This window comes from Aquarana catesbeiana, unplaced genomic scaffold (genome assembly GCF_042186555.1).
Source record: "Aquarana catesbeiana isolate 2022-GZ unplaced genomic scaffold, ASM4218655v1 unanchor230, whole genome shotgun sequence".
NCBI lineage: Eukaryota > Metazoa > Chordata > Amphibia > Anura > Ranidae > Aquarana > Aquarana catesbeiana.
In genome coordinates, this window is record NW_027362658.1 from 15,027 (window position 1) to 26,615 (window position 11,589).

Sequence of the window (11,589 nt, forward strand, 5' to 3'; positions counted from 1 at the left end):
CGCTATCAAGGCTGGGAAAGAATGTAATGCAATGTGATCTGCATTACATTCCGTGGAGCACAGGGGAGACATTGGGGGTCTTTTGGACTCTGGATGACTCATTAATAGAACCTGTCACCAAAAAAAAATCATCACAGAGGGGACTTTTTGTCCTCTATGTCAGTGTTTCTCAACCTTTTTTTAGTCAAGGCACTCTCCCTTTAAAAATATGGACTGTCTTCAGGCACCCTCCAAAATTATGGACAGTCTTGAGGAACCCAATCTAAAGTATAAAAACTATTCTAATAGTTCTACATAATGCAACAACATCAATAAACGTAGGACACCCAACGTTATAAGTGATTTATTCTTCCAAAGCAAATACACTTTTGCAAACTGGTACTGACTAGTATTCCAATGTTTCTCTTCTCCCTCAGTTTTTCTCCATCACTCAGCTAATGAGACCCCAAAGCTGATGGAGGGAGGCGGGGGAGGGTCACACAAGAATGATATTCAGGCAACTGACATCCTCCTTATCAGCTCATGTCGTCATTGGTTGTTAGGAGGTTGGCAGCTAGAAGGTTGTAATGGTGTACAATGAAAACCTGTGGCTTTGTGTAACTAAAAGACTTCATCCACCCTCCGGCTTGTATTCAATTTTGGGGCAATTTGCCAAGGTGCCCCTGAAGAAATCTCAAGGCACCCTGGTTGTGATGAAAAAAAGTTAAGTAATTTTTTTTTTAATTGTACAAACTTAAAGTTAAACCCAGGCACATAACCCCCCCCCCAAAAAAAAAAAAAATCTAAGGCCCCACCCCCACATATAAACATAAGCGCACACATTGGGGTGCCTACGCCTGAAATAGCGAATGAGAGCAATAATTCTAAACCGATGACCTATAGGGGGCTTTTAAAGCGTCACCTATAGAAAATATAGGGTACTGAAGATTGTCACCATTTTACAGGTACACACAAATTTAAGGTTTGATATGTTGGGTATCCATTTACTTGGTACAATTTTGGCTTTTATATTTTACCAAAAGTATGGGTAATTTATTGTTTTTGTGCCCCCTAAAATGAAATTTAGTGTGTTCTGGACTGAAATGTTGCATTTTCTAGACTTTTGAGATAACATGTGACATAAAAAATTGCACTTACCGCCATTTTATTCTCTAGGGTGTCTGCTTTCAGAAAATATATCATGTATTGGGGGTTTTATATATTCTTCAGGCCTAAAATGACTTTTTAACTCCTTCCCGCCCGGCATATAACCGGGTACAGGCCCCTCAGCGATGACCACCAGTGATGCCTATCAGTGCCCATCAGGTATGCTTGTCAGTACCTCCTCATCAGTGCTGCATATTAGTGTCTCCTCATCAGTGAAGTAGAAAACTTAGGCGCCTTTCACACGGACGGCTATTCTGCTGCAGTTAAAAGCATGTTTTTTTTTTTCTGTGAAATTCAAGACTCCAGGCACTGCGATCAGCTGCATTTGCACAGTGCGATTAGCTGCGGTTGCGTTTGGCTGCAGTTTGCCATTTCCATGGCAACCCAACAGGGTACCGACTCGTATTGAACGGGGATCCAACTTGGATCCCCGGCACTGTTTGGTATGAATCTTGAGGGGGAACTCCACGCCAAATTTTAAATAAAAAACCGGCATGGGTTCCCCCTTCAGGAGCATACCAGGCCCTTCGGTCTGGTATGGATTGTAAAGGGAACCCCCTACGCCGAAAAAACGGTGTGGGGTCCCCCCCATAATCCATACCAGACCCTTATCCGAGCACGCAGCCCGGTCGGTCAGGAAAGGGGGTGGGGATGGGCGAGCACTCCCCCTGAACCGTACCAGATCGCATGCCCTCAACATGGGGGGGTGGGTGCTTTGGGAGAGAGAGCACCCTGCGGGCCCCCCCACCCCAAAGCACATTGTCCCCATGTTGATGAGGACAAGGGCCTCTTCCCGACAACCCTGGCCGTTGGTTGTCGGGGTCTGCGGGCCCCCAGATCCCGGCCCCCCACACTATGTGAATGAGTATGGGGTACATGGTACCCCTACCCATTCACCTAGGGAAAAAATGTCAATAAAAAAACACACTACACATGTTTTTAAAGTAATGTGTAGTGTGTTTTTTTTATTGACACTTTTTTCCTAGGTGAATGGGTAGAGGTACCATGCCCATACTCATTCGCATAGGGTGGGGGGCAGGGATCTGGGGGCCCTCTTATTAAAGGGGGCTCCCGGATTCTGATAAGCCCCTCGCCCGCAGACCCCAACAACCAACGGCCAGGGTTGTCGGGAAGACATGGGGACAAGGTGCTTTGCACCCACCCCCCATGTTGAGGGCATGTGGCCTAGTACGGTTCAGGAGGGGGGGGCGCTCACCCGTCCCCACCCCCCTTCCTGACCGACCGGGCTGCATTCTCGGATAAGGGTCTGGTATGGATTTTGGGGGGGACCCCACGCCATTTTTTCAGCGTAGGGGGTTCCCCTTACAAATCCATACCAGACCTAAGGGCTTGGTATGCCCCTAGGGGGGAACCCACGCCGGTTTTTTATTTAAAATTTTGCGTGGAGTTCCCCCTCAAGATTCATACCAAACAGTGTCGGGCATTGGCGGGGATCTGAGTTGGATCCCTGTGCTTGTCGCTCATTGGGAAAGGAAAAATAATTTTTCCTTTCCCGATGAGCAGCTCGGCGCTGTTATCCGCAGCTGACACAGTGCACTGCGATTACCTGCGGTTATGTGCGGTTAGCTGCGCTAAATCGCTCCTGGATGCAGTCAATTCTATTCTTTCTATCCACACGGAACCGCATGTATCTAAATTGCAGATAAACGCAGTGTGTGAATGGGGCCATAGGAAAGCATTGTGTGCTTTTAGCTGCGGTAGAAAATTAGAAAATCCGCAACTAAAAGCACCATTCTATCCGTCCGTGTGAAAGGGGCCTTACTTATTTACAACATTTTAGAACAGAAACAAAGGAAAACTTTTTTCAGAATTTTCTGTCTTTTTCTGTTTTTATTTGTAGCATAAAAAATAAAAACTCCAGTGATGAACAAATAGCACCAAAAGAAAGCTCTATTTGTGGGAAAAAAAGAAAAATGTCATATGGGTACAGTGTTACATGACTGCACAATTGTCATTCAAAGTGTGAGAGCACTAAAAGCTGAAAATTGGCCTGGGCAGGAAGGGGGTAAAAGTGTCTGGTATTGAAGGGGTTAAGCATGTGGGCACAATAAATGCAAAACTGTCTGTGGCAGTGAAAGGGTTAAAGGATAAGTTTCCCTTTGGGAACATGTTACATGTTTCTGCAGCGGCTCAGCGATCCAATTCCTCTGTGTGATAGCAGTGCGGGGAGAAGTTCCCTGTACCGGCTGTCACTTTAAGAAAAGAGTTCCGCCATTCATTCACAGAGTTCTCTTTGCCGATGTTGGCTTGTAGTTTTCAATGAACTCCCACACCGCTGCTGAGCTCTCTGAAGAACAAGTAGATCGTCATAAGGGACAAGGACATTGGGCCCTCGATTTAGTCCCTTGGACAAGTCATTTTTCAAAAAATGTCCACACCCCTGGAACTGTTTCTTACATGATGATGATCAGCCATGGAGTATATCTGAGGTGTATATCAGGGTGTGCTTCTTCCCCACATGAGAGCTGTGATGTCCAGCAACATTCATATAGAAGACATTTCCTGCACTCAAGGGTTATGTGGGATCCCTGATGTACAGGAAGACAGGATTTCAGTGAGGAACAATTCCCTCACTCAGGACAGGAAAGTAGCTTCTCCCCCGTGTGAGATCTCTGATGTGTGGAAAGATTGGACTTCTGTGAAAAACATTTCCCGCACTCATGACAGGAATACGGCTTCTCCCCCGTATGAGCTCTCTGATGTGTGGAAAGACTGGACTTCTCTGAAAAACATTTCCCGCACTCAGGACAGGAATATGGCTTCTGCCCCGTGTGAGATCTCTGATGTGTAGAAAGACTGGCCTTCTGTGAAAAACATTTCCCGCACTCAGGACAGGAATACGGCTTCTCCCCTGTGTGAGATCTCTGATGTATGTAAAGATTAGACTTGTTTGAAAAACATTTCCCGCACTCAGGACAGTAATATGGCTTCTCCCCTGTGTGAGATCTCTGATGTGTGGAAAGACTGGACTTCTCTGAAAAACATTTCCCACACTCAGGACAGGAATACGGCTTCTCCCCTGTGTGAGATCTCTGATGTGTGTAAAGATTGGACTTCACTGAAAAACATTTCCCGCACTCAGGACAGGAATACGGCTTCTCCCCCATGTGAGATCTCTGATGTGTGGAAAGATGAGACTTCCCTGAAAAACATTTCCCGCACTCAGGACAGGAATACGGCTTCTGCCCTGTGTGAGATCTCTGATGTGTGGAAAGATTGGACTTCTGTGAAAAACATTTCCCGCACTCAGGACAGGAATACGGCTTCTCCCCGGTGTGAGATCTCAGATGTTTGTAAAGACTGGACTTCTCTGAGAAACATTTCCTGCACTCAGGACAGGAATACGGCTTCTCTCCTGTGTGAGATCTCTGATGTGTGTAAAGATGAGACTTCTGTGAAAAACAATTCCCACACTCAGGACAGGAATACGGCTTCTCCCCCGTGTGAGATCTCTGATGTGTGGAAAGACTGGCCTTCTTTGAGAAACATTTCCCACACTCAGAACAGGAATACGGCTTTTCACCTGTGTGAGATCTCTTATGTCTGCGAAGATTAGACTTATCTGAAAAACATTTCCCACACTCAGAACAGGAAAACTGCTTCTCCTTTTTGTGGGACATCTGATGGTTGTAGAAATTGGACATGTTTGAAAAACATTTCCCGCACTGAGGGCAGGAATATGACTTCTCTCCTGTGTGACATTGTTTATGCACATTAAGACCAGATTTAGATTTGAAACTCTTCCTGCACTCAGTACAGGAAAACCTCTTATCTGTTGGAAGGACGGCACCGTCCCTCACAGTCTGAGGTTCCTCAGGATAAGAGGAATACGATGGTCCATCTACACTGTGTGGTGCCGGATGGACATTTGAGGTAGTCGGGTTTTCTCCTGGACTATACTGTGTGATGTCCTCATCTTCTACTTTACAGTCTGGAGACAAAGTGAGACAATCCTCTGAGGTTTTCCTCATCTCCCGTCCATCTACTAAAATAGAAATAAAAAGATTATTACTAGACATGAGCAGATTGGTTCCCCTAAACCAGGACTCCGCCCACATCAGGCAGCTTTGTCTCTGAGGATCTTACAATTCCCCCCTCAAGGTAACTAGTAAATGGGTCCTCTGTAGGGCGGCAACTAATGATTATTTTTTATAATTGATTAGTTGGCTGATTATGGTTTAGATTAATTGACTAATTGGATAGAAACCGAAAAAAAAAAAGTTGGTGTATAATTTAGTTAATATTCTTGAATATCTATATACAGCGGTAAATATAAATATCCAGATATATAATCCACTCTGAGAATAACAGACAGATAGATGTATTATTAGAGGGAGAATCTGCTACATATCAGAATCAGAGATCAACATTATTAAAATATAAAAAAGGCGTAACATGCTGTTTTGCAGATGATTAGACAGGAGTGTAATATAATATGATGGATGACAGACTCCCTTGTCATAGACAGGTAGGTGGGTACAAGCTCCCTGCACCTGATGTCACTTATGCTGGCTGTACACAAACTAATTTTTGTTTCAAAAATTTTTGTTTTAAGAATAGTCATCCAATTTTCTAACCATTAGTGGGGTCAAATCTGCTTTTATTTCCGACCACAGTAACGGGAAAATTCGAAGGAGCAGAACAGAAAACTTTTCTCCATCGAACCAATTTTTACATTGTGTATTTTTTTCTTTTGCTCAGAAGTTACATTCATTTTAAAATTGAATGTTAAAAGCAAGTGGAATTTTAGAAATACACTCGTCCATTCATCGAATGTACAAATAATTTTCATACAAATATTTGTGCGAATATTCTTGTCCAAAAATTGATCAGTGTATGGCCAGCATAGGACATTTAGTAGCAGCAGCATGATTTTGTTTAATCATCTGTTATGATGGGGTTAAAAAAATATTCCTTTATAGTACAAAAACAGCAGATAATCACTACTATAAGGGATTCATTTATACTGTGAAATAGTGAAAGTAATATATCTTATATCATATATATAATAATAAATATACCCAGAAGTAGGATATATGGGGATTCTGCCTGGGAGTCACACATGAAGCTATATGGAGGTTAGAGGGGGACTTTTATATTAAAGTAGTACTGAAAGCTGAGACTTTTTTTCATGGATATAATAATTGTATTATTTAGTCCATGATTTAGTCATGAATAACAGCTGGGCTGACCCCACCAGAGGTCAGAGAGTGAGGATGGGGGGAGAACAACCAAGATGAAGACTGGACTGATCCTGAAGAACACCATAATTGGGTTATTGCCTCCCTCATTATCCGTTTAAGGTTCCAAAGTTTGAGGATGTTATCACATTATTATCAACATGTAAAAGTCTGTGCTCCAATCAAATCATCAGATATAAAATGTCCAGCTGGTAGGAAATGGGTGTAACAAGAAAGAATACATATTATGTGTATATACTATATAGCAGTGGGTAGAGGGGAGAGCAGAAGTCAGGACTATGTAATGTACAACATATTGTATTAGATATAACAGACAGGACTATATAGTATCAGAATGATGTAATGTACAACATAGAGTATATAGTGCAGGGGTCAGGAGTATGTAATGTACAATATAAATTATATAGAGTAAAGGTCGGAACTCATAATATTGGTATTCAGTGGTAGATTCATTTTTTACGTGAGACGAGTTGCAGAGATCCCACACCGCTGCCTCCCATCTCCTGAGACTGCACTCAGTGACTTGGATCTGAGACTATAGAGACATATCCCTCCACCCGGCACAGCCAGCAGACAACAGAGCAAGTAATCCTGGGAGAATAGTCAGAGATATTTCCATACCCGGGGATGGGGAAGAAGATCCAAAACACATGTCCCAGGTGCCTCGGTCTAGTAGCGCCTATGGTGAAAATGAACATTTTCCACCAGCTGAACCCCAGAATCTCCATAAATCCAGTCTAGATACATAAATTGTGTCTGCAGCACAGAGAAGGAAGATTATCAGAGAGAAATACAGGAATACAGGATGGGGAACACAGCTCAGGAAAGTGACCAGGGGATTACAGGCTGATATCACCCAGTCCCCGCCCTACTCTGGTCCAATCAGTGAGCAGTATGGGTGGAGGAATGTATTTAGTGTTAATGACCCACCTGTGCTGATCTGTGTAGGAGTGTCCTCCTCTATAAATGTCCCCGTTATTCCATCCTCCTCCATAGACTGCCGATCATTCCTCACATACCTCTCTTCTTCTTCTGCTTTAACCTCAAATTCTATATCGATTGGATCTCCACTCTACATCAAGAAAATTAGAGAAAATATAATTTGTAAGATATAAGCTTTAATATTGTGACATCACATAAAAAATCCACACATTGTCTCCACGAGTCTGTGTTTTATAACCTCTGTCCCACTAACCTTGTAACAGTGAGGGATGGTGTGATCTTCCTGTGTGGAATCCCGGGAATACAGAGGATGGGGACATCTCTCTGGTGGGTTCCTGGTATTTGGTGGCTCCATCATATCCTTGTGTCCTCCTGAAAACTCCTCCATCACTCCATCCTCCTCTTTATCCTCCTCTTTATACTCTTCTTTAACAATATTATCATCCCTGAGGATTCCACTCTGAATATATAATAAAACATTCATTGTAACAAACATGCTGTGTATAAATCAGAACTACCAATAATTGTCAATCATCTACCTGATGATGGTGAGGGATGTTGTGACCTTCCTGTGTGGAATCCCGGGAAAACAGAGGACGGGGACATCTCTCTGGTGGGTTTCTGTAGCTGGAGGACTCCACCATGGTGTCCTGGTACAGATCTTTGTGCACTTTTAGAAACTCTGACTCCTCCATCACCCCATCATCATCATCCTCCTCTTTTATCTCTTCTTTAACTTCAACTTTAGAATCTCTCAGGTTTCCACTCTGAATATAGAATAAAAATGACATCAATGGTAACAATGCAGATAATGTACAGATCCTAATGATACTATCAGTGATTGTTCCTCATCTACCTGATGATGGTGAGGGATGGTATGACCTTCCTGTGTGGAATCCCGGGAATACAGAGGACGGGGACATCTCTCTGGTGGGTTCCCATTACTGGATCCATCTGTAGGAAACACACACACTGACTGAATACATTGTTTCTATGTGTTTATCAGATGATGGGGGATCTAGGTGGAGCCTCCGTACTGCTCTCTCCTTTACAATAAAGTCTCCTCTTACCCGGTGATGTGAGGGGCGGCTGATTGTCCATCATGATGTCCTTCCCAGCACCGCTCATGTCTCCTGTCAGCAGCTCGATGATCTCTCTGGTGACTTCTAGAATCTTCTTCTTATTTCTCTATTCTATCAGAAAGGGAGAGAGGTGGAGCCAATGTGATTATCATAGGATCTTCAGATTTCACAGGAGGAAAACTCTATATTTGAACATATATAGTAAAATCAAATGACATTCCCAGAATCCTCCTCACCTCACCAATCAGGTCTCCATTTTTATCAAAACCCCACTGGGATATAATTTATCCAGACAGGGCCCCCCACTCTGTAGGTTAAAAGCTTGTTGCAAGGAATTCTGGGACCAACAATCTTGCTTTGCTTGTGAGAGGGACATTATGAGGAGGAGCAGTGAGGTCAGTGTGATGTCATAGGATTATCTGACTCTGGTTGGAGGGACATTGAGGGGAGGAGCTGTGAGGCCAGTGTGATGTCTGACTTGGATTGGAGGGACATAGGTAGAAGGAGCTGTGAGGGGCGCTCTGTGAGGTATCTGTACACACAGAGTCATTTCTCCCGGGTGCGTCACACATCTCCTAAATAAAAGATGAACGTTGTCTTTAGGCTTTGCCAGGACACATCATATTCCTGTGATCTCCGTGTACTCCGGAGACTTTACTGATCACATTTTAGGATAAATATCTGAGACTGGGATCATTATGGAGACATTATTTCAGGACATTTACTACAAATTTTATTTTTTCCTCTTTCTTCCTATTTGAATCTTATAAAATAAAGACATACATATTCCAATCCTCCCTAAATAACCCATCCCCCACCACTAATAAAAATCATATAACCTGCTAGTATAGACTGATGAGTCAAAGCTATGATTAAGCAACATTCAGCTATCTTGCCTTGCTTCTGTTGTCACATGAACTTTGACTATTCGAACAATAAAGGCTTTTATCGGAGTGCGACTGTCCAGATTCCTTTTCCTAAATTACTAGTATAGACTGATGAGGTGAGAAGGTGATTGGTGGGAAAGGTGACACATCTCCAAAATGAAGAAAATGTTCTGGCCCTACAAGTGGGCAAGTGTTCTGACTAAGGATGAGCTCCGGCGTGTTCGCACACTCCACGTGCAGAGCCCGCCAGGAAGTCGGCACTGTGCTGCGCTAATCACAGGCAGCGAGACATTTCCCGATCTCTGCAGCCACACATCGGCAAAATATCTCACTGCCTGTGATTAGCGCTGTGCAGTGCCGACTTCCTGGCGGGCTCTGCACGTGGAGTGTGCGAACACGCCTGAGCTCATCCTCAGTTCTGACCCTGAATTGGGGTTAATCTAGCTTTCCACACTATACAGACATCCCAACCTGCAAAAACTCATTTCAGGGAGGTGGAATTTCGCGCCTAAAGTTACCACCTCATCCCTTTAAACCCGAACAAATATGAATTACACGGGTTCTGAGGCTAATTAAATGCAGATAAGGCAACAAATGAGTTTAATTACCACCTTAATCAGCCACAGAACCTGTGTAATTCATATGTGTTCGGGTTTAAAGGGATGAGGTGGCAACTCTACGCAACCCACCCCCGCGCGGCACAGTATTTTTTAAATCACTTTTTTATATTTTTCCACAGTGCTTCTGGGGAAGGGGGTGGGTAGTATGTGGCAGTGGACGGTGTCAGTAGTTTTTTTTTTTTAAATAATTGATTTTAATTAATTAATTAAAATTAAATTAATTTTTTTTCACAATGCTTTTTGGGGGGGGCGGGTTGGGGCAGTGGACAGTGTTGGTAGGGCGATGGAGAGTGGTGCAAGTAGTTTTTCATTTTATTTTTTTTTTTACACTTTTTAATTTTTTATATTTTTTGGGGGGCTTTGGTGAGATGTCAGCATATACACTTATATATATATATATATATATATCTGCTTTGAAATAAAGTAAAAAACATAACAAATAAACAGTGTGTGTGTGTGTGTGTGTATATATATATATATATATATATATATATATATATATATATAGTCCTATGCTGTAACGAGATGTTTTTCTTAGGAAAATGGTGGCGCCTGGCCGGAGACTCAACAGAAGAAGAACATTTGTTCTCTAGCGTTTGAGAATTCTCCCATTAAAATCAATGCAATTTGGTCCACTACAAAATGGCCACCAGCCAGAGCCCTAATTACAAGGAAAGATTGTTTAGTGTTGATGGGGATGCTAGGAGCAGAAGCTGTTTGCAGAGAAGTCTGCTGGGACAGAGTCGGTCTTCACAGCTGTTCCCCGCCGCACCGATCATTCCCGGGGGATCAGGAGGCGCTTGCGGGTGTGGGGGAGCCGCCGCAGAAATGCGCAAGTCTCCCGCACCTCGCGGGAGGCTTGAGATGTCTGCACTATATATTTATGTGTGTATCATCATAAAAGACATCACAGTGACTATGGAGGAAGAGGACGGACATGACGGGGGGGTTACTGGGTGTAAATAGAAAATAAGATCTTATTACCTCCTCTACTGCCACTTCCAGTAACGTCTCCTCTCTTCCAGCAATGTCTCCTCTCTACTTCCTCCTGACTGACCCCTCACCCGGAACTTCCTGTCTGTACCTGAACTTACTTCCTGTCTTCCATAGAGACTTCCTGTGTAGAAGTGAGATCTCCACCTTGTGGAGCTCAAAGGAACTGCAGCCCTGAGTAGTGTAAACACGGCCTTGTGTTTGTCTGTATGGCAGTGTTTCTCAACTCCAGTCCTCAAGGCGCCCCAACAGGTCATATTTTCAGGATTTCCCTCAGATGAAAGAGCTGTGGTAATTACTAAGGCAGTGAAACTGATCAAATCACCTGTGCAAATAATGGACAGCCTGAAAACATGACCTGTTGGGGCACCTTGAGGACTGGAGTTGAGAAACACTGTTGTATGTACTGTATATCCATATAGATGGGGTCATCTCCACTCCCACCAAGGGGGATAGAAATATATTACTTCCTAGTTCAGCATTTCTCAGCCAGGGTTCCTCCAAAGGTTTCTAGGGGTTCCTCGAGCAATAAATAATGTCTGTAAATAATAATGGTCTATAACTAGATGAGGGTGAGTTTCCCTGCGCACCAAAAGGCCACTTAACTAAAACGTAACCTTTATTGTAAATCATAAAAGATATGTAAATGACCATATCAGGTATACCTATAGTATGAGGTCAATGACATTATATATGA

General features: G+C 43.3%; 1 protein-coding gene across 1 annotated transcript; it reads right to left on the reverse strand.

Annotated features, from left to right (window-relative positions):
• Positions 1 to 2,987: 2,987 nt before the first annotated feature.
• Positions 2,988 to 10,979, reverse strand: LOC141121781 (uncharacterized). Its single transcript, XM_073611498.1, has 7 exons — positions 10,884 to 10,979; positions 8,381 to 8,503; positions 8,167 to 8,264; positions 7,850 to 8,077; positions 7,564 to 7,770; positions 7,299 to 7,440; positions 2,988 to 5,152 (listed from the first exon to the last, which is right to left on the reverse strand). The coding sequence occupies exons 2-7, from the start codon at positions 8,436 to 8,438 to the stop codon at positions 3,738 to 3,740; spliced, it is 2,148 nt and encodes a 715-aa protein (XP_073467599.1). The 5' UTR covers positions 8,439 to 8,503; positions 10,884 to 10,979; the 3' UTR covers positions 2,988 to 3,737.
• Between the last annotated feature and the right edge of the window lie 610 nt (positions 10,980 to 11,589).

Excerpts from the sequence above, each read along its gene's own strand:
- LOC141121781 (XM_073611498.1), bottom strand. The coding sequence starts at position 8,438 with ATGAGCGGTGCTGGGAAGGACATCATGATGGACAATCAGCCGCCCCTC. Across the intron at positions 8,078-8,166 it reads CCATCCCTCACCATCATCAG|AGTGGAAACCTGAGAGATTC; the intron begins GTAGATGAGGAA and ends TTCTATATTCAG. Across the intron at positions 7,771-7,849 it reads ACATCCCTCACCATCATCAG|AGTGGAATCCTCAGGGATGA; the intron begins GTAGATGATTGA and ends TTATATATTCAG.